The 24117-nt window shown below is 37.9% G+C and overlaps 1 protein-coding gene across 9 annotated transcripts in view; it reads right to left on the bottom strand.

Annotated features, from left to right (window-relative positions):
- Positions 1–24117, bottom strand: part of TFDP2 (transcription factor Dp-2) — a 178917-nt gene that overhangs the window by 33861 nt on the left and 120939 nt on the right. For 6 of the 9 annotated variants that reach the window (XM_007126490.4, XM_028489112.2, XM_028489086.2 and 3 more), the window contains 3 exons: positions 22614–22717; positions 16897–17018; positions 15292–15339 (listed from right to left, as the gene is read on the bottom strand). In XM_007126490.4, coding sequence (XP_007126552.1) covers positions 15292–15339; positions 16897–17018; positions 22614–22717 — 274 coding nt within the window. The remainder of the gene's footprint in view (positions 1–15291; positions 15340–16896; positions 17019–22613; positions 22718–24117) is intronic. The other 3 variants (XM_028489107.2, XM_028489123.2, XM_028489129.2) reach the window with 2 other exon arrangements.

The following is a 24117-nucleotide window of genomic DNA, read 5'->3' as shown; positions in this document are numbered from 1 at the left end:
CCCAACGTCCTTAAAGATCAAGATTCTTGGAAAGGAAAAAAGGATTGGAATGTAATGGAGAAGAGGTTTAATAAGATTTGAATTGGAAATATCAACATGAACTCATGAAGTACTGTATCTTTGTGGGTGTGCATCTTAGCTCTCTCCATTTAAAAGGACTAGAAAATATGACCAACCTAGGAGCAGAGAGAATCCTTAGCCCCTAACTGGAGCTTGACATATAATTCACCCTAAAGGAAACCAGAGCTTCTTAGAGAAATGGCTGATTCTATGTACAGGGCAGGAAATGGACAAGATGAACTTGGAACATCTTGTCACACCAGATAACAAACAAGCTATCAAAGACATCTAGGGTCATATCAAAAGGACTTATGAGTCAAGTATTACAGAAGAGGCTCCCACAGACCTAAGACGGGACAATTTAAGTTTCAATAGTGATAGTAATTGCATTGTATGAAACCCATCAAATATGTTTACATTCATAAGTTTATAATGATATTTTTATTTTTTATTTTTTGGCCACATTGTGCGGCATGTGGGATCTTAGTTCCCTGATCAGGGATCGAACCTGTGCCCCTGCATTGGGAGCACAGAGTCTTAACCACTGGACCACCAGGGAAGTCCCTATAATAATATTTTTTAAAGGGAAGACTTGTTCACCTTTGGAGGAAGACAGAAACAAACTCATCATCTTGAAAACTGGTCAGTAAAGGGAAGGGATCAAGCTTTATTCCGCTTTCCTATATAAACTGTCCCTTCAGGTAAACAAATAGTAGAAGAGGGAAAGAATCTTTATATAAAATAGTGCCAGTAGTAAATGAAGTAGAAGTGACAGAATAACACTAATAACCACACACCATGATTTAACAGATACAAGCATTAAGCGTCAGTGGTGTTCACATCATAAAAAGAGAGATAATCAAATGTTATGTGCCTTTTAACGGAAGAACACACTACTATCTATATTCTAGCCAAAGAATCAAACATCAGTCTAATAAAGCCTCTGAATCTTACAGCCAAACTACAGAAATACAGGGAACAGAGAAATATATTGAGATGCACGTGAGTATGCAACCAGTGAAATCTAGACTGTGGGAAATTTGATAGGTCAAATGGCCTAGCTCCTTCCACAACTAAAGTATAGGAAAATAATGGGACAGAGGAAAATTTTATATATAAAAGACAATCAACTTTTGTTTTTAATGAGCAAGACTATAATGTTCCAAAGGATGCACATTTAGGTGATAAAACTAATTAAACATGTAAGAAAGTGATAACTATAAAAATCAGGGTAATGGTTATTTATAGGGGAGAGAGGGGATAGGGGCATATGGAGGGGCTTCTGGGGTTCTACTTCCTCATCTGGTGATGGTTACAAGAGTGTTTGCCTTAAAGTAACTCATTAGTTATACATTTGCTTTTTGGTGATTTTCTGTAACTGTATTTTATTTCACAAAATTTTAAAAAAGCAAACAAAACATGACATTTCAAACAACTCGAAATTTGAATGCTTACTAGATACCTGATATTAAGGAATTACTGCTAATTTTCTTAGGTATAATAATGATATGTTTAAAAATGAGTCTTTTTAGAAATAAATACTGAGATATGATGAAGATGATAGGATGTCCTGGATTTGCTTTAAAATAATATAGAAGGGGTAGGGACTTCCCTGGTGGTCCAGTGGTTAAGAATCCATCTTCCAATGCAGGCGACGCGGGTTCGAGCCCTGGTCAGGGAACTAAGATCCCACATGCTGTGGGGCAACTAAGCCCGTGCACCACAACTAGAGAGCCTGCGTGCCACAACTACAGAGCCCATGCACTCTGGAGCCTGCACACCACAGCTAGAGAGCTGTGCACCGCAATTACTGAGCCTGCGTGCTCTGGAGCCCATGCACCACAACTAGAGAGAAACCCATGCACCGCTACGAAGAGCCCACACATGGCAACAAAAGTTCCTGTGTGCCGCAACTAAGACCTGACACAGCCAAAAAATAAAAATAAACAAAATAATATAGAAGGGGTATATACAAAACAAGATACACCATTATTGCTTAAGTTCAGAGATGGGTACATAGGAGGCTCATAATATGAATCATCTACTTCTATATTTAAAATTCTCCAAAACAAAGAGTTTTTTAAAAAAGAAGAGAGGGCTTCCCTGGTGGCGCAGTGGTTGAGAGTCTGCCTGCCGATGCAGGCGACACGGGTTTGTGCCCGGGTCCGGGAAGATCCCACATGCCATGGAGCGGCTGGGCCTGCGCGTCTGAAGCTTGTGCTCCACAACGGGAAAGGCCACAACAGTGAGGGGCCTGCGTACCGCAAAAAAAAAAAAAAAAAAAAAAAAAAAAAAAAAAGGAGAGAAAAATAATGGTTCTAGCATATCCTTGGTTATTTACATAGATTTAGTCCGGAAGGGGTCCTTATACATCACAATACCGTATTAATACAAAGGAGAACTCAATATGTCCAATGCATAACTCCTGATCCTACTTCAGTTCTCACCTAGATGAGTGACGGCACCATCCACCCAATCACCTGAGCCAGAAACAACAGATTCATTCTAATCTCCCTTTCTATCTAATCAATCGAATTCTATCACATCTAATCTAAGTCTTGTCCTAAAGAGCTCTGAAATTCAACCTCTTCTCTCTGTACCCACTGCCCTAGTTCAGGCCCTCATAATCTCTCTCAGAATATAACTAGACATAAAAAAAGAATGAAATAATGCCATTTATAGCAACATGGATGGACCAAGAGATTATCATACTAAGTGAAGTCAGAAAGACAAATATCATGATATTGCTTATATGCAGAATATTTTTAAAAATGATACAAATGAACTTATTTTTACAAAACAGAAATATACTCACAGACATAGAAAACAAACTTATGGTTCCTGAAGGGGAAAGGGTGAGGGAAGGATAAACTAGGAGTTTGGGGTTAAAATATACACACTACTGTATATAAAATAGATAACCAACAAGAACCTACTGTGTAGCACAGGGAACTATACTCAATATCTTACAATAACCTATAAGGGAAAAGAATCTGAAAAAAATATATATATATACAGACACACACAACATATAATTGAATCACTCTGCTGTACACCTGAAACTAATATAATACTGTAAATCAACTGTATTTCAATAACAGGTTTTTTTTTAAAAAGGAAAAAAAAAGAATATAACTAGAGCCATATAACTGTTTTCCTTTGTTCTGCGTAGAGGCAAGGCGTAGAGGCGAGGGCTTTCAATCCCTCCTCCACATGGCCATCCTGGTGACCTTTCTACGTAACCCTGATAACCTGGTGCTAATGGTGGTAAAGAGCATACACTCCCTGAATGGTAAGTGTGTACCAGTCATTGGACTAAGTAATTTCATTTCTCAAAAGAATCCATCAATTCCTGTCTGCTACATACATTTCCCCACAAAATCCACTCTATGCTGATTTGCCCTTAGAGTTTAGTGTATTTAGACATAAATGGCTAGTCACACCTAAATTTACGTAATTAGCGCAAGTTAGGTAACAAAATACATAAGAATTGCTAGAGAGAGGAGCACAGGAGTTATTTTGAAAGAAATATGTTGTGTGTGTGATTTTACATTTATGTTAAGAATTGGACAATAGCTTAAAGTAAATAAAATCCTTAAATACTTTTTTTTTTTTTAAAGTGCCAAACATGACCAAGGAAGGCCAGAGAGCACTTTTTTTTTTTTTTTTAAGATGTTCGGGGTAGGAGTGTATTTATTTATTTTTGCTGTGTTGGGTCTTCGTTTCTGTGCGAGGGCTTTCTCTAGTTGCAGGGAGTGGGGGCCACTCTTCATCGCAGTAGGCGGGCCTCTCACTATGGCGGCCTCTCTCGTTGCGGAGCACAGGCTCCAGATGCGCAGGCTCAGTAGTTGTGGCTCACGGGCCTAGTTGCTCCGTGGCATGTGGGATCTTCCCAGACCAGGGCTCAAACCCGTGTCCCCTGCATTAGCAGGCAGATTCTCAACCACTGCGCCACCAGGGAAGCCCTACATACTTTTTAAAAGCCAGGGATGAAGGAGGGTTGTTGTTTTTCATATAATTCTAGGTCTTTTTTAAAAAGAGAGTAATAAGACAATCATACAGTAGTTTTGGGGGGACCACTTGACTAATTTGCCCTCTACAGTCATACCTGGATAATATTTAAAGGATGAAACTAAATAGGAATAACTAGATTTTTAACAACTATTAAATGCTTATGAACATATTCTCGAAACACAGATACAAGACTACAGTATGAGTTTTATACGGTTAGTTCAGTGTATGAATTGACAGACTTGAAGAAAGCTGTGGCTAAGTATCAACACTGGTAAACTATTTATTAACTATATATTTTCAGCAGTTTACTTCATTTAACTCTGATCCCACAGTTTTCCTTGATCTGAAAAATAGAGACACAAACACCCATCTCGCTGTGAGGATTAAATCATATACCACATATAAAACTGGTCCAGGAAGATCCCACATGCCGTGGAGCAACTAAGCCCGTGCGCCACAACTACTGAGCCCACGTGCCACAACTACTGAAGCCCACGTGCCTAGAGCCCGTGCTCCACAACAAGACAAGCCACTGCAATGAGAAGCCTGTGCACCGCAACGAAGAGTAGCCCCCACTCACTACAACCAGAGAAACCCACACGCAGCAACGAAGACCCAACGCAGCCAAAAATAAATAAATTAGTTAATTAACTTTTTTAAAAAAAGAAATTAAAAAAAAAAAAAAAAAGAAAAGAAATTAAGCCTGATCTTTGGAAGGCTGGTGGAGCAGCATGCCAAAACCCAATCAATGTCTACATTAAAATTCAACAGAATTTAGAATAGCTAATACCTACAGTATACAGACAGGAGATTTGGTCCTGCAACCAATTCTATAAACCACTTCTTTAAAAGTTAAGTGAACAAACCTCTAGTAAAAGAACATTAAAAGGTAAAAGGCTATATAAAAAACTCAACAACAAAAACAACTCAACTCAAAAATGGACAAAGGACTTGAAAAGATATACAAAGAAGATATACAAACGGCCAGTAAGTACATAAAAAGATGATCAACATCGCTAATCATTAGGGAAATGCAAATCAAAACCACAATGAGATACCACTCACACACATTAGGATGGCTATTATTAAAAAAAACAACAACAACAGGGCTTCCCTGGTGGCGCAGTGGTTGAGAATCTGCCTGCCAATGCAGGGGACACGGGTTCGAGCCCTGGTCTGGGAAGATCCCACATGCCGCGGAACAACTAAGCCCGTGCGCCACAACTACTGAGCCTGAGTGTCTGGAGCCCGTGCTCCACAACAAGAGAGGCCACGACAGCGAGAGGCCCGCGCACCGCAATGAAGAGTGGCCCCCACTTGCCGCAACTAGAGAAAGCCCTCGCACAGAAACAAAGACCCAACACAGCCAAAAATAAATAAAATAAATTTAAACAACAACAACAAAACAACAGTAAGTGTTGGGAGGATGTGGAAAAATTGGAGCCTTCGTGCACTGCTGGTGGGAACGTAAAATGGTGCAGCCACTGTAGAAAAAACTATGGTAGTTCCACAAAAAACTGAGCATATAATTACCATATGATCCAGCAATTCCACTTTAGGGTAGATACCCAAAGAAATTTAAAGTACGTTCTCAAACAGATGTTTGTATATCCACATTCATACCAGCAATATTCACAATAGCCAAAGGGTGAAAACAACCCAAATATCCATCAATAGATGAATGAATAAACAGAATGTGGTATATGCACGTAACAGATTATTCAGCTTTTAAAAAAATGAAATTCTGATACAACATGCATGAACCTTGAAGACATGGTAAGTGAAATAAGCCAGACACAAAAGGGTAAATATTGTTATGATTCCTCTTATATGAGGTACCTAAAATAGTCAAATTTATAGAGACAGAAAGTAAAACTATGGTTACTGGAGACTGGAAGTGGAGAAAGTGGGGAGTTATTGCTTAATCAGTATGGGATGGTGAAAAAGTTCTGCAGATGGATAGTGGCAACAGATGTACAATAATTTCTTATTTATTTTCTCAGTGGTTTTTTGCTTTTGAATTTATTTATGTTTTGTTGTCTTTTGTGCTTAAGTGTTGATGGCTTCCTGAGCCTGAATATCTATAAAATAAGATGTTGTGGTTTTAGCATTTCATCATTAATTATTTCGAAAAAAGCCAAACTCAGTATACAAGGGATCATGCTTCTGAGCAAAACAAACTTTATGTTCTTCATTCTCTAAACTATTTCCATTGTCACATTTGGCTTACTACTACTGTCACCACATTCAGAAAAGATGTGCCTTTTCTTGACAAAAATAGTTCAGGAATGCTTGTTTCCCCACCACAAAACGAGGGTTAAAACCAAAATAACTCAGGACTTCCCTATTGGTCTAGTGGTTAAGATTCCGCGCTTCCACTGCAGGTTCAAACCCTGGTGGGGGAAGTTCCACGTGCCGCACAGTGAGGCCAAAAAGACCCAAAGTTAATTTAGCTTTGTTAATCTTTAAAAAACTTAAACTTTTCTAATTTAGCTAATAATTTAAAATGATAAACTTAAAACCAGGCTTATTTTAAAAATTTAAATGGTTGAAAAATGTTATAAAAATAAATGTCTACATTTTCACATATCTTCTATATGCTTTTGGGTTACATTAGACAAATTAACCTTATAATGTCACATGCGACAAAAATTAACTCAAGATGGATCAAAGATCTAAATGTTAAGAGCAAAGCCATAAAACTCTTAGAAGAAAATAGGCATAAGTCTTTGTGATCTTGGATTTGACAATGTTTTTTTTTTTTTAAATAAGATATGACACCAAAAGCATAAGTAACACAAGAAGAAAAAAAAAACCCAACAGATAAACATAATCAAAATTTAAAACTTCTGTGCTTCAAGTAGGTGAAAAAACAATCCATAGAATAGGAGAATTTTTTTGCAAATCATGTATCAGATAAGGGTCTTGTATCTATAATCCATAAAGAATTCTTACAACTCAATAGAAAAAACAATAACAACAGCAACCCAAAAGATCGGAATAGAGTTTTTCAAGGAAGATATTTAGACTTCCTTTCAGCAAGAATGCTATCTTCTAGTAATTCACCAAAATGATCAACACAAAGGGATGGAGGAGTACCCGCTATATGTTCTCTCTGTCTTTTAGAAAACATGGAGCTGTTCCTTTGGCTACAAATATGCCAATCTACAAGAAAGGTGATATTGTAGACATCAAGGGAATGGGCACTGTTCAAAAAGGAACACCCCACAAATGCTGCCATGGCAACATCAGAAGAGTCTACAATGTCACCCAGCTGCTGTTGGCACTGTTGTAAACAAACGAGTTAAGGGCAAGGGTCCTGCAAAGAGATTACGAAGCAAATTAAGCACTCTAAGAGGTAAGATGGCTTCCTGAAACTTGAAGGAAAACGATCAGAAAAAGAAAAAAGCCAAAGAGAAAGGTACTTGGGTTCAGTTGAAGCACCAGCCTGCTCCACCCAGAGATGCACGCTTTGTGAGAACCAATGGAAAGGAGTCTGAGCTGCCAGAACCCAGTCCCTATGAATTCATGGCATGATTAAAAAAAAACACACACAAAAGACCTCGGAACTGTAACAATGTTTCTCTTAATTGAGTAGAGTGTCCCCTCCCCCAAAGAAATATTTAAAGCAAATTTCAATTGTGTCCTAATTCAGTGGGTAATGTCATTACTATTCAAATTTAGTGTTTTCTTCTTCCTGGAAGATGTGAGGTGGTTTATTGTGCAATATATTCCATTGGTTAGAAACTGCCAGAAATTATTTATAAAATATTTATACTAGTAAAATTTTTAAAAAAAAGACTTGGACAGAGGCATGTAAATCAATAAAGTTAGAACACACCTTCACATCATGCACAAAAGAAACTCAAAATGGCTTAAAGACTTAAACATAAGACATGACACCATAAAACTCCTAGAAGAGAACATAGGCAAAACATGCTCTGACATAAATCATACTCTGACATAAATCATACCAATGTTTCCTTAGGTCAGTTTCCCAAGGCAATAGAAATATAAACAAAAATAAACAAATGGGATCTGATCAAACTTACAAGGTTTTGCACAGCAAAGGAAACCACAAAAAAAAAAACCCAAGAACACAACCTACAGACTGGGAGAAAATATTTGCAAATGATGCAACAGACAAGGGATTAACTTCCAAAATAATACAAACAGCTCATACAACTCAACAACAAAAAAACAAACAACCCAATCAAAAAATGGGCATAAGATCTTAATAGACATTTCTCCAAAGGAGACATACAGATGGCCAGTAGCCACAAGAGAAGATGCTCAACATCACTAATTATTAGAGAAATGCAAATCAAAACAGCAATGAGGTACCCACCTCACACCAGTCAGAATGGCCATCACTGGGACTTCCCTGGTGGTCCAGTAGTGAAGAATCTGCCTTATAATGCAGGGCATGCAGGTCCAATCCCTGGTCAGGGAACTAAGATCCCACATGCCGTGGGGCAACTAAGCCCATGTGCCACAACTACAGAGCCCACGCACCCTGGAACCTACACGCCACAACTAGAGAAGAGAAAACCACAACTAGAGAGAAGCCCGCGTGCCACAATGAAGAGCCCGCGTGCCACAACGAAGAGCCTGCGCGCCACAACGAATGATCCCGCATGCCTCAATGAAGATCCCATATGCCACAACTAAGACTCAACACAGCCAAAAATAAATAAATTAAATAATAAATAAATAAATAAATCTTTAAAAAAGTAGGGCCATCATTAAAAAGTCTACAAATAGCAAATGCTAGAGAGGGTGTGGAGAAAAGAAAACTCTCATGCACTGTTGGTGGGAATGTAAGCTGCTGCAGCCACTATGGAGAACAGTATGGAGGTTCCTCAGAAAACTAAAAATAGAATTACCATATGATCCAGCAATCCCTCTCCTGGGCATATACCCAGACAAAACTATAATTCAAAAAGATACATGCACCCCTATGTTCACAGCAGCACAATTCACAACAGCCAAAACATGGAAACAACCTAAATGTCCATCAACAGATGAATGGATAAAGATGTGGTACGTATATACAATGGAATACTACTCAGCCATAAAAAAGAATGAAATAATGCCACTTACAGCAACATGGATGTAACTAGAGATTATCATACTAAATGAAGCAAGTCAGAAAGAGAAAGACAGATACCACATGGTATCACTTGTATGTGGAATCTAAAATATGGCACAAATGAATCTATGTACAAAACAGAAACAGACTCACAGACATAGAGAACAGAGTTGCCAAGGGGGAGGGGTGGGAGAGGGAGGGACTGGGAGTTTGGGATTAGCAGATGTAAACTATTATATACAGGATGGATAAACAACAAGGTCCTACTGTATAGCACAGGGAACCATATTCAATATTCTGTGATAAACCATAATGGAAAAGAATGTAAAAAAAAAAAGAATGTCTATACGTGTATAGCTGAGTCACTTTGCTGTACAGCAGAGATTGGCACAACATTGTAAATCAGCTATACTTCAATAAAAAGAAAACGATATGAAAAGATGCTCAACATCATTAACCATTAGGGAAATGCAAATCAAAACCAAAACGAGACACCATTTCACATCTACAAGTATGGCTATAATAAAAAGAGATGGAGAATAAGTATTGGCAAGGATGTGGAGAAACTGGAACCTTTTGCTGGTGGGAATGTAAAATGGTACAGCCACTCTAGAAACTGTCTGTTAGCACCTCCACTCCTAAGTATATAATCCAAGAGAAATGAGAACTTATATCCATGTAAAATCTTGTTCACAAACGTTCATAGCAGTATTTATAATAGCCAAAAAGTAAAAACAACTCAAATGTCCATCATTAATGAACAAATATAGACAAAATGTGGTATATCCATACAATGTTATATCATTGGGTAATAAAAAGGAATGAAGTACGAATATACGCCACAACATGTAATTTTTATGTGTGTGGACACAGGATGGTAGGGACATTGGATCTGGAGGGTTGAGAAGGTTCCACTGGCCCAGGTGCTCCTTGGATGGTTTTCATTTCACTGCCCTCAGCACCTCCCCTGCCAATTCCTTCTTGCTTTTTAATACCTGTCAGCTCTGAGCCTGGGGCCTCTCCATGTCAGTGCAGGCGAGAACAGCTTCCAAATCTGACTTCTCCCGTGCATATTGTGGGATGCGGATTTCTCTACTTTCACGTGTCATCATTATAATCACCCAGCTTTCACCTTCCAGTCCTTGGAAAATCTACATCTCTATCATGTTTTACGGCAATTTAAGAGATTTATTTTTTATTATTTTTTTACACAAAAAATTTCATTACGATCTTAGGGGCTGGGGATTAAAAATGGGTGTTCAGTCCATCATCTCAAACTGGAAGCTCCATATCTAAATCTTAAATAAGTAGAGTTTACACATTTTCTTAAAACCTGAGCTCTTTGAAACACCAAGACCCTCTTTCCAAATAACACCAAAATTTGGCCACAGGATGTACACACTATCATCTCTATTAGTCCCCAAAAAAAAAAAAAAAAAAAAAGAACCAGTAGGAAGCATTCCTTGCCAAATAAAACCAAATTGAAAATTTTTTTAATATTTAAGAAAATAAAACTACTAATACAGCACAGTTTGAAAAGCATGTTGTATTTTATTTCATTTGAAGTATTCGTAATTTCATATTCATATTTCATTGAAGTATTTAAAAGAATCACTCCCAAGGAATAAAAATTATTTATTTTTCCAGGCGCTTAACTAGAATCCACAATCAGTCTTTTTATATTTTCCCATAATAATTTATATTTATTTATAAAAGTAATATAAAACTCAAATTTGTAGTTTAACAGTATACTCCAGGTATAAGTTATAATAAATGTATTCCATTTACATAAGAAATTATATAAAATATACAATAAAAACCTCATTTCCCATTCAAATAAGTTAACTAGAATGTTTAAATCAGCAAAATAATTTAGTAATTCATAAAATAATTTAGGAAAAAAAACCCAAACCCCACTTTCCTGTACATATGTATTCATTGTGTGTGTGTTGGCGGGGATTGTTGAATGGGAAATACATGTTGATCACTTACAGATCTTCACTCTCTCCCCTCCCTGGGTTATGTCATCCAGGCCTGTGACCAATTACAAGCTGATGATACTACTTATACACTAATGATATGATCACTTAGATAACTAATAAACTTATCAAACTTCGTATGTCCAAAACAAAACTCAATTCCTCCCCAAACCTACTCCTAACTACAGTAAGTCTAAATGGCATCAATATTCACCCAGCTCGCACTGCAAAAAAACAGGAGCCATCTTTTATTTCTCTCTTCCCTTCATCCAATCTATCAATAAATACTGTTGATTCTATTTCCAAAATTTATCCATTTTTTTCTTCCATCTCCACTGCCAGGCCAGTGCCCCCTGCAACAGCCTTCTGATTTCCCTGCTTCTGTTCTTGTCTTCTCAGAGTTCATTTCCCCGTCAGCAGTCAGTGTAAATTAGATCATGTCACTTCCCTACTTAAAACCCTGTTTAGAATAAAAACCAGATTCTCTACCATGACCTACAAGGCTTTTCATGTTCTGACCCCTGCCTACCACTCCATCCTCATCCCACATCACTCTCTGACTTTCTCACTCTCTCCAAGCCTCTGTGCTTCCCTAAATACAACAACCTGGTTCCTCACTTAGAAGCTCTGCATTTGCCATTCCCTCTGCCTGGAATCCCTGGCTCCCTGAGGGTATTTACATGCCTGTCTTCCTTGCATTCAAATGTCACCCCCTTAGAAAGGCCTTTCTAAGGTAGCCACCATCCTTCCAATACTCTACAAATCGTCCTTCTTAGTTTTCTACATACCACCTATCACAATCTAAAATTATCTTATTTTGTTTACTGCTCCCCCATCCCAAATATAAGCTCTTTAACGACAGAGACTTATCTATCTTGTTTATTATTCTTGCCAATGCCTAGAACATACCAACACTTAGCACATCAAAATATCTGTTGAGGGCTTCCCTGGTGGCGCAGTGGTTAAGAATCTGCCTGCCAATGCCGGGGACACAGGTTCGAGCCCTGGTCCGAGAAGATCCCACATGCCGCGGAGCAAGTAAGCCCATGTGCCACAACTGCTGAAGCCTGCATGCCTAGAGCCCGTGCTCCGCAACACGAGAAGTCACCGCAATGAGAAGCCTGCATACCACAACAAAGAGTAGCCCCCGCTAGCCACAACTAGAGAAAGCCCGCACGTGGCAACAAAGACCCAACACAGCCAAAAATAAATAAAGTAATTTAAAAACAATTGTTGGGGCTTCCCTGGTGGCGCAGTGATTGAGAGTCTGCCTGCCGATGCAGGGGACACGGGTTCGTGCCCCGGTCCGGGAAGATCCCACATGCCGCAGAGCGGCTGGGCCCGTGAGCCACGGCCGCTGAGCCTGCGCGTCCGGAGCCTGTGCTCCGCAACGGGAGAGGCCGCGACAGTGAGAGGCCCGCGTACCGCAAAAAAAAACAACCATAATTGTTGAACAAACAACTTCATAAACATCACTGAAGCAGTACAGATATTATATTGATTTTTATTAGCTTATTATAGTTTAAATTATATTAGTTTATTATAAATTATTAGTTTATTCTAAATAAAAGGGTTTTAACTGTATTCCAACAGAATTTTTAAAAAAAGGTCTTAAGATTACATGAGCACAAAGGAAGAGTGAAACACCACTGTGCTAAATCCTAGTCATTTAAGACAGGAATGAAGTAAAACATATGCAGGCTACTGCTGTTTGTTGCCCATCACACATCCAGGACCTTCTTTCCCCGCAGGAGATCCCAAATAGGTCCCTTCCCTATTTGGAAGAGATGCATTTAGAAGACATCACCAGATTCTGTCCAAAGGGAGAAAGAGAAAGTGAGCAAACATCTTTCAGGATCAAAACCCCAGGCAAGACCAGAAAGGGGGCTTTCGCAGCTCCTTCCACAAGCTCTTTGCAAAGAAGTCCAGTGGATCAGAACACAGGGAAAAAAACCAATGAGAATACTTCAATGGATCTTTAACCAACAAAAAATTTCTTCAGAAACTGACTTGCTCTTGCAAATGAATCTGACGAAGGAACAGCTGTGTAAAACATACTTAAGGTTGTACTGTCAAGCGGTAAGATGAGGACAAAAAGGTGATATTTATCTATGTGGGAGGATGTGTGTGTGTTTTCTCTCTCTCTCTCTCTCTTTCGCTCTCTCTCTCTCTCCATATCCCTGAGGAACAGTAATACAAATACTTATGTATGATACTAAATCAACGTACAAGACATTAAAGAGATGAAGAAGATTACTTTGGGTTGAGAGCTGGCTTTTTGAAGCTCAGCACTTGGGAAAGGGGAACCAAAGACTTTTCACAGCATTACAGAAAAACACCAAAATCTGGAGGAAAATAACACTTGTAAGGTCAACAACAACAAAAGAAAACCACACGTAGTAATTTTTGTGGCTTGATTAGGGAGAGGGAATGGGGTTCACTATAGAAAAGTTATATTAAAGAATAAAAAGAGAATACTAAAAAGCACTAGGAAAAAAGGCCACTGAACCAAATGCAGAAAGGGAAAGTCGAACCAGTGGCTATACCAATGAATTTAATCTGGTACTTTTATATGTGCTCTTTAGAGTTTTCTCTCTTACAAAGAATAAAAAGAACCTTGTTTTTTATGTTATTTGCAATACATAGGTGCCACCAATCATAACTAACGAATAGTTCCATTTTAAGGCCTTAAATAGTGCTAAATAGATCTATGGTTAAAAAAACTGGTGCTGCTGCTCTTTCCAAGGATATACATGAAGAAAAACCAGTATGAGCTGGAAAAATGAACTTCCATTAGAGAGAAAAGACCATCTCGCCATATATGTCTATATGATATAGCAGTTCCTCAGTCATGACTTTATCTGTTCAAAACAGTTAAGAGGTGAGAAGTAAACAACAGAGGCCACCAAGGAACTAAAGCAGAGCTAGTGTCAATGCAAGAAAACACACATTCTTTTATACAGCCCCAAGGCCCTCACTCAGAACCCATTCACTTTTATTTTAGACTAAATTCTAACACATCTGGCCAAGTAGTTTCTCAGTGCACAGCAAATCAGAGAAAGCAACTAGAAACTGGAGAAACAGAAAACTATTGTATTGAAAGCAGACGACCTAACAGGAGAAAAGAGATGAAAACACAATTGACAAAAGCAATTCCAAAATCTCAGAATCAAAAGTAAATTTTAAAAAGCATTGATGACAAGGTTCTATCTAAAATAGTTAACTATCTTACAGAACTCAACAGCCTCTGAGATTACGTGTCTTGTTTTAACATAGTGTGACATTAATACGATATTCAGTAGAGTGGCTTGTGTGGAACACTGAACTTAAGTTCAAATAACGACCCTAAAGTGATAGTTTTCAATCCTGGAGTTTCTGACTTACTAGGCAATTACAGTTTATTCAACAGACCACAGGTGATTCTGATGCACACCAAGAACTGAGAACCACTGTCCTAAGAGTCTAAGGAAAGGTTATATTACACTGGAGGTCTTATTTAAGAAAAAAGTGAGATGTAATGTACAACATGGTAGAGTAACGCTGATGTATGTTATATAAGAAAGTTATTAAGAGTAAACCCTAAGAGTTCTCATGACAGGAAAAAAATTTTTATTTTTTATTTCTTTAATTTTATACCTATATGAGATGGTAGATGTTCACTAAACTTACTGTGATAGTCGCTTCATGATGTATGTAAATCAGTCATTATGCTGTACACCTTAAACTTACACAGTGCTGTGTGTCAATTATACCTCAATAAGACTGGAAGGAAAAAAAAGAAGTGAGAATTTACTATGATCTTTAAATGTGTTCAATGAAACTTGTTTTTAAAAAGTTTGTGTATTTGGGGGTAATGGGGAGTATTCACTTTGGCAAAACACTTCAACTCCCAAAAGGAGGGAGGGGGTTAAATGGCATACTGCCAACAGACAGTCTACTCACAGAATAGTATCTTTTGAAACCACACAAATACAATAAATTTATGTAACGATGAATGAAGCAGAATACTCAATGTGGAATGAAATAACGGTAGAAACTCAACGAAGTTAAAGTTATATGAAGAAAAACATCTCATTAGAGTCTGGGTACCAAAACCCTCTCTACGCAGTAGCATCTCCTAAACAAAATAGTTAAACTTATACTCACCTTTCTGAAAAATCAGAGTCTATAAATTCTCTAGCCCGTTTTCTATCACTGAAAAGAAAAAAAAGATACCATAAAAAGAACATGCATAAAGAACTTTATTTCATGAATAATTTACTGTAACTTGTCTAATTCCACATTGAAAATATCCAAACACAAAAGTAACAAATATAAAAGATATGCACATGAAAAAAAAACTTAAATTTTATCACTGGACAAAGAAATCGCAACATGATAGCCATAGTTTGAAATGAACTCAATGTATCTTTAGGGAGGAAAATACTGCAGATTTATAGAGGAGAAGGCATAAAAGTTTTTATTTGCTCTGGAGAAATGACTATAAAAACATTAGATAATCATACTACCCCCAGCATAAAGCACAGCTGGTGCTGAAAATAGCCAAACTCTGGTCATCTCCAAAGTAGGCCAACACTACTGGCACAGGCTTGGCTTTCATTAGATTATCTCTCAAGGCTATGAAAAAATCCAAGGTAACTTTGATCTACCTGAGAAAGGTTGTTAACGACTGAATAAAGGCAAAGGAATTACAGGTGACTCTGTCACTTCATCTTATTTGATAATGGAAAAGACATTATGTATACACATGAAACTCTTCTGTCTCTGTCTGTGTGTATGGCTTAAAGCACTTTGCCAGGATTGTTATTTCGTTCATTTCTTTAATATCCCTGAAGCAAGGAGATTCTTACTCAACCAAGGTTTACCGTCTGTTTGCTAGAACTCACAATTGTAAGTCAATGATAGAACCACCAGTGTGGCATACCACCTTGGAAATAACTTCTAAAGTGACAAACCAAAATTGAGTCATTTATTTTACTACTTCTTTTCTTTTATGGAAGGATGAGATGCTAAAATGATAAGGAGTGAATAAAGGTATTTTACAGGTAAAGAAACATAGAGATTTGATACTAAAAGTGGCAAATGAGTAACAAAGAAGGGATACTGATTTAATTGCCCAGTGTTTAAAGGAACGAAGATAAAACTCAATGAAAGTTTTAATATATTTGGGCTCTTTTTCCTAGTTCCTTTTCTGGTTTTAAAGGAAATAAACATGCTGGTTTTAAGGGGAAATTCTGAGTACACACACACGTATATATAAAACTCCTTTCTAATAATTGTTAAAACAATATAAAATGCAGTTTTTACATCTCCAAAGTGGCTAAATGTCATAATCATAAAAAGTAGTCTTCTTTCAGAGTTGAAGAAAGAAGCTTCAGTTACAAGTTATTGTTCTATTTTTCTGTTTAAAAATGGTTGCTCCAGGGATTTCCCTGGTGGTCCAGTGGTTAGGTCTCCAAGCTTCCACTGCAGGGGGCACAGGTTCAATCCCTGGTTGGGGAAGTAAGATCGTGCATGCTGTGTGGTGCAACCAAATAAATAAATTAATTAATTAATAAAATAAAATAAAATAAAAATGGTTGCTCCAGAGCTGATTTATATCTAGGATATAAAGTGAAATAAAATAGGTGATTTTAAAGGAAACATATTAGTTTTTAAGAACATAAAATAAGAACAGAAGATAGTCAGAAAAAAAGATCAGAACTTTAAAAAACAGTTTTTAAAAATGGTAATTTGCAGTATCACTCTTACCCAGGGACCCAGCCAGTGGCTTCTGCTATGTGTGTCTGAGTAACCATTGCTGGTGCAGGGGTATATGGACTCCCAATCAGAACACTTCCTGAACTGGTTAGTCTCTGTGGTGTGCTTATAATCTGTAAAGTCAGGACAAAGAAAAAAATATTCTTAGTTATTAAGGAAAATCTACAGGTAGAAAATAATGCTGAATGCTAACCTATACACAAGGAGTAAACCTTACTGTCTAAAATGTACTTAATATCAATCATCTAAATATAAGCAATACCTCTGATACACTTATATTCTAAGATCTTAAAGCACAAGTATCCTGAATACTGATATGAAGTCACAATGCAGATTTCAGCAAGTGAACAGTAATTGCGAGGGATTAAGTTGGCAACTGACAACATGTTAAAAATCAGAAAAATGAAAAGCTTTCTTTGAAATTATGGAGACTTATTTCAGTTGAACTCTATTTACTAGAACTGAGGTAACAGCAAATTAATTCTTCACAGTCCAAAACATATACAAAGACATAATACAATTTGGATTCTTATACAGATACAATTTTACCTGTTTTTTTTAAGAGCATTTCCTCATGTCATTAAATATTCTTCAAAGACATTTTAAAGACCATAAAACACTGTCATGTGGATTAATTATCCCCTATTATTAGATTTTTATGAATATTCAAATATTAAATGTTATAAATAATGCTGTGATAAACATTTTTGTAAAACGATATTGGCTTTAATTTCTATTTCCTACGGATAGACTCCAGAAAGGGAATTAATGGAACTAAGGATATGGACTTTTAAAAAAAAATTTATTTTGGGGACTTCCCTGGTGGCGCAGTGGTTAAGAATCTGCCTGCCAATGCAGGGGACATGGGTTCGAGCCCTAGTCCGGGAAGATCCCACATACTACAGAGCAACTAAGCCCGTGTGCCAACTAAGCCCGTGTGCCACGGCTACTGAGCCTGCGCTCTAGAGCCCGTGCTCCGCAACAAGAGAAGCCACGGCAACGAGAAGCACGCACACTGCAACGAAGAGTAGCCCCAGCTTGCCGCAACTAGAGAAAGCCCGTGCATAGCAATGAAGACCCAACACAGCCAAAAATAAATATTTATTTTATTGTTTTTATATATTTTTTTGTTTTCTATTTTATTGATTTTCACTTTTTATTATTTATTTGGGGTTTAATTTGCTCTTTTTTAAAAAATTAATTAATTTATTTTTCGCTGTGTTGGGTCTTCATTGCTGCACGCGGGCTTTATTTAGTCGCGGTGAGCGGGGGCTACTCTTCCTTGTTGTGCACAGGCTTCTCTTGTTGCGGAGCATGGGCTCTAGGTGCACGGGCTTCAGTAGTTGCGGTGCGCGGGCTCTAGAGCGCAGGCTTAGTAGTTGTGGTGCACGGGCTTAGCTGCTCCGTGGCATGTGGGATTGTCCCGGACCAGGGATCGAACCTGTGTCCCCTGCATTGGCAGGCAGATTCCTGACCACTGCACCACTAGGGAAGTCCAAGGATATGGACTTGTAAAAAACGTTTCTTGATCTGTGCTGCCAAATTGCTTTCCAGGTCTTACAGTTTTCATTGGTGAAAATAATTTGGCACCCTCATAATATCTTTAAGTATTTTCATAAATAAGTAAGTAAGTAAAGAAATAGAATAAAGGCATGCTCCAGGGAATGGGGGTATTAATGGGGCTAGGGGGATGTTACTACATACAAATGCTTAGGAAATGATTTTAATATGTTAATTCTATAGTTCAAAAAAAACAAAACACAACAAATACTGACAGATGTCTAGGGAATTCTGATTCTCATAATATGCCAAGGATTATTAAAGAGGGCATTCAGAAGTCTGCCTCATGAAAAAATAAGAACACTAGACAAGGTGTTTGTACCTCCTAGCCCTGCACATATTCCACACCACCTCCTCACTTCCATTTCAATGCACAATCTTTAAAGGTAAAGAGTGTCTACGGGGCCTACCATAGCGCTAGGGGACTCTCATAGGAAAGAATCGATAAATATTTATTGAACTGAGACAGAAGACCCAGCTTTTAAAATGATGGAAAATAGTAGCTTCTTTGTTCATTGATATGCTAGAAAGGATTATATAAAATCCTGTAAGAAAAGGGCATAGTTCTCACCAATCACTGCACCACGCACTCAGATGTTCTCTATCAAGCTGATCCTGAGTGTGAGAGCTTGAGAGGGAAATTTTGAGCGTTTGATCAGTCTCTGGTCTACTCTATTCCTAGAACAGGAGTCTCCAGAAAGCAACTCTCAGCATTCTGACTTACCCGTGAAACAGACTGCATTACTTGTGCAGTATTATTGCTAAGGAGTTTTTTATTTATCTGTTATTAGGACCCTACAGGCTTGGTTTTACCTGATTTAAAGGGCTTTGTAGAAAAAAAAAAAAAAAGAAGACGAAGAAAGGAGGAAGGGAAATAGGACATGGAGAAAAGCTGGTTATCTTTATTGAGAATGACTTTGGAAATAAATTGTTATGTTCTACTTTATTTTTCTTCCTTAATGTCAGATTGTTAGCTGCTATTCTTTCCTGATCCGAGAGTGATTAGCAATACTCTCTGTTCCTTTCTCCTAGCACAGGGCCTGGTAAGTCCCTAACAAACATTTCATGAACAAACGAACTGGTAGGATGCTAGCCTTGAATTGGAACCACAAGTTAGAAGTCCCTATGAGACGCAATGAGTTCTTAAACTAGGACAGTGACAGTGACTGAGCCTTAAGAAACAAAACCAGGGGCTTCCCTGGTGGTGCAGTGGTTGAGAATCCGCCTGCCGATGCAGGGGACACGGGTTCGTGCCCCGGTCCGGGAAGATCCCACATGCGGCGGAGCGGCTGGGCCCGTGAGCCATGGCCGCTGAGCCTGCGCGTCCGGAGCCTGTGCTCCGTAATGGGAGAAGCCACAACAGTGAGAGGCCCGCGTACCGCAAAAAAAAAAAAAAAAAAAAAAAGAAACAAAACCAAAGGGAAGTCAACGAACACAAGAAAATTAGCTCATATAGGTGATAAGTCACATATGCTTTATAAAACTGAACCTTAATTTTGAAATCCCAAATTAAAATAGTATTCAGTTAATCTGATAAGGAAAATGAATATTTATTTTAAACTTAAGTCTTCCCCACCTCCCCACAAAAAACCCCGACATCCTTAACTTAAATGTAATCATGTGGTTTCTTTGACAATAGATTACAGTTAGCCATAAATCAAATAGCAACTGAAGCTCATTCTGAAGATTTTCTACCTTCAATCAAGATACCTTATGTACTAATGCCATGTACAGTAAGAAAAGCCAAGAGAGCATCTATACTCTGAAAAGAAAGAATCTATGTAACTATAAAGTGTTATATTAAAGGATTTCATTATTTGACAAAATTTTCATCTTCACTGTAAGAAACAAGCAATTTTTAACCATGTTAAAATAATCATGAGATTATCTTACATAAAAAACCAGATACCTTTTTTTTTCTTTTTAAACTTTTTATTTTATATTGCAGTATAGCTGATTAACAATGTTGTGATAGTTTCAGGTGCAGAGCAAAGTGACTCAGCCATGCATATACATGTACCCATTCTCCCCCAAACTCCCCTCCCATAAAACCAGATACCTTTAAGAAAAGAGCAAGTATCCCAAAGTGAAACAGTTACTGCTAAACTAGTTTCTAGAAACACAGAAAACAACTTCTTGAGGCCTTTTGAAATTTCTATCTACCATGAAGATTTGGCTTCCAAAGGGACATGTAAAATTTAAAGGGCAAGTAGAGAAAGACAACTGTAAGAAGGAAACAGGTGAGGTTTCACTTAAGAATTTTCTAACAAAAAGTTTTTTTAAATCATGGATGAGAGATTGAATGTGAGGGGACAGCATTCAAAAGAGACAAGCGAGAGGAGAGAGAAGCGGCTCTCGCTGGGGTTCCACGATGTATTAGGAAATCAAAAAGAAAACTCTGATTCCTGCCTAGGGACTAAAAACTACAAAAAGCACCTCAGAATTCGGAAGACAAATGAAGGTCTTGGGCTGGCCTGTTTCAAAGGAGGCCGAAATCTCCTCTCCGTCTGACCTTTGCTTTGCTGATTCTGAGGTTTGCAGTAATTGGGTATGTCATATACAGGACTACTTATCACTGTCAGAACTGAAGTGTGTAATGGCTTACATGTACATTCGTTTAAACTGACAATGGGAAGAAAAATTATGTTTCTCAAAGAGGAATTCAAATTTGAGCCATAGCAGCTGTCACTGAAATACCAAGAGGAAACAGTCTTTCAAAATAGAGGAGTACTTACTGTAAGAGCCAAAGTCATGAAAGTTCGCATCTGTTTGCTTAATTTTGATGTTTATATAATCACATTTCAAAATAGCGACTTTCAAGTCAGGTGTATAATCTCATTTGCACCTACTGCAGTGGCTGGTGAGGGGCACATGCTTAGCAAACGTTTGAAAATATCCCCTGAACTACCTTGAAATGCAGATATTCACCTGAGCTTCAGTCTCTAAGAGGCTTGGAGCCAGATTACATTCTTCACATAGTTACAGTATTGCCCAACACCTTTAGCTTGGATTCTGCAGATGATTAACAGTCCTCAAGGGATCAAGAAAAATGTTGTGTCTAGAATGGCTTAAGATCTCAAAGACTTTCTGAAGCCATTCAGTATGTTAAAAGAGATTTTTGTCTAAATAATTGTGCATTTAACATAGTCCACAGTACCGTACATTACAAACAAAATTTATACTTATTGCTTTATAGATAAGAAGATGTAAACACTGACAATGAAGAGTTACTGTTCAAATGTTTACATACTTTTGCTAATGGTGGGTGAGGCCATTTAAATTAGGTACAGTTTTTAGGTTAGCTGCATGCAACTCTGTTTATAAATAAGGCTTTCTTAAAAGTGCTATATACTTTAAGCTCTAGCATAATTAATGGAATACCTTCAGAGAATCAGTTAAATACTTTCCATTTTAATTCATTATTTCTACTGCTAAAGATTAAAATGAACCGGTGAGTTGTTTCTTCCTAAATGTCCTTTCATCAAAGTTTCAAATAAGTAGCTCCAAATATAGATTAATTGTTGGGTCATACTCAATTTATATGATATTCAATTTATATGAGTGCAGTAAAGGCTGTTTTACAAGAAAAGAAAAAGGAGAACATAAAACATAACAGATTTCAAACCAATTTAATCGAACAACTGAAAACAAGAGAAGCCTCATATAGGGAGCAAAAACCTTAATATTAACACATTCAGAATCCACAGATTCAAATACGGGAAAATTAAACATTGAAGAGTACAATGCCTTTCTTTTTCGTAAGACCAATCAGTTACATTCAGGTAAAAACAAAACTTTAAAAAAATAAGTGACTGAGATAAGAAATTAACTGGCGTATCTGACCAAGCATATTTGGTACAACTATCCTTTTTTTTTTTTTTTTTGCGTTACGCGGGCCTCTCGCTGTCGTGGCCTCTCCCGTTGCGGAGCACACGCTCCGGACACGCAGGCTCAGCGACCATGGCTCACGGGCCCAGGCGCTCCGCGGCATGCAGGATCCTCCCGCACCGGGGCACGAACCCGTGTCCCCTGCATCGGCAGGCGGATTCTCAACGACTGCGCCACCAGGTAAGCCTGGTACAACTATCCTTTAAAAAAAATTTTGCCTAAGCAAAGTTTCAAGTCCGAACATATGATGATTTTCTTACCATTTGGGGTCCAACATTCACATTTATTGGTCCTAAGGTTTTTGGTAAAATCTTTGTTGGTGAGTTGGTGCTGGAAACTGGAAATGCAACAAATGAAACGTTACCTGAAATTATATCAAAACACAGGTTAATGTTCTGCAATATCAAGGCCACCTTCTACCTATCTATACATCCATGGTCCTAACCAGCTGTGCTTAAGTAATTTATAATTATCTTAATAAGGAAGTTAAGACCAAAAAGCCATACTGAAAAGCCAACCAACTATTGCTTTGTTGTAGTGAGGACAATTAGTTCTGCTGAACAGCACACCTGTAAAATAAATAGTTCAGTCTATCTGACAACTACTGGACATTGGTTTTTTTAGAGGAAAGTTGGTTTATCTGACAACTACTGGACATTAAGTTGGTTTTTTAGAGGAAAAAACATTTTGAGAGTTCATAATGCACATCATAGTTTATATCAGAGTTGAGAATTCCAGTTAGATCTTTATTAGAAATCATAGAACAAAAATAAATGCATGAAGTATAACATGAAATAAAGTAAATATCTATTAGAATTTCTTTACAGTATAACATTTTATACTAAAAGTTAACATGTTTTCAAAATGTTGAGTTGGCAGTGTTTTGAGATTTTATCACAGTGGAGAAATAAATGATGCCACCTAGTTACTGATGGTGGAAACTATGAGATCTGTACAGTGTTTTCAAGTGGTTTCAACAATTTAAATTTCAAATTAAGGTAGCAAAATGCCTCCCCACCAAATGAAAAGCCAACCAATAATTTTCTGAACTACCATGTCAACTACTTAACTTCTCTGGACAAACTTCAGTTTACCAATGTTTCTCTTAGAAGATAAGAATGTAATCCAATATAACAAAGGAGATCACACAGGAAGTGTGTGAAAGAGGGTCAATATTGAAACTCTGGGGAAAAAACAACATTTAAGAGCAGGACCAGAAAGGCAACTTCTTCTCACTGTCCCTCCCCCTTCCTGAGCTCCTCCAAAGCTTGCCCAACTCCTGAATGCCCTTCTCTTATCTCCTAACTCTCAGTAGGTCTCCTGCAGTAAGAAACTCAGGCCACCAGGCTCTTCTTCCTTAACCTGGGAACTTACCGGCACCCTCACATATTTTTACCTATTTCTCTCTGAGTGGAAGATTCTCATATAAATTACTTCTTTCATGTCTGCTCTGCACTTCCTGTCTTCTCAGGGAACTCACGCATCAATTATTTACTCTGTCTTCTGAGTTTTCAACTATACCACTGGTTCCTTCCCTCAGTTTCTCTCTCTGCCCATCTGCCTTGTATTATTTCCCTTCAAATTCTACATTTCAAAATCAAATTCTTTTTTTTTTTTTTTTTTTTTTTTTTTGCGTTGCTTTTTTTTTTTTTTTTTTTGCGGTGCGCGGGCCTCTCTCTGTTGCGGCCCCCCCCGTTGCGGAGCACAGGCTCCAGACACGCAGCCTCAGCGGCCATGGCTCACGGGCCCAGCCGCTCCGCGGCG

This window comes from Physeter macrocephalus, chromosome 1, assembly GCF_002837175.3.
Source record: "Physeter macrocephalus isolate SW-GA chromosome 1, ASM283717v5, whole genome shotgun sequence".
Taxonomy (NCBI): Eukaryota; Metazoa; Chordata; class Mammalia; order Artiodactyla; family Physeteridae; genus Physeter; species Physeter macrocephalus.
Note: the sequence above shows the minus strand (reverse complement) of the source record. Positions and strands in the feature narration are given on the sequence as shown.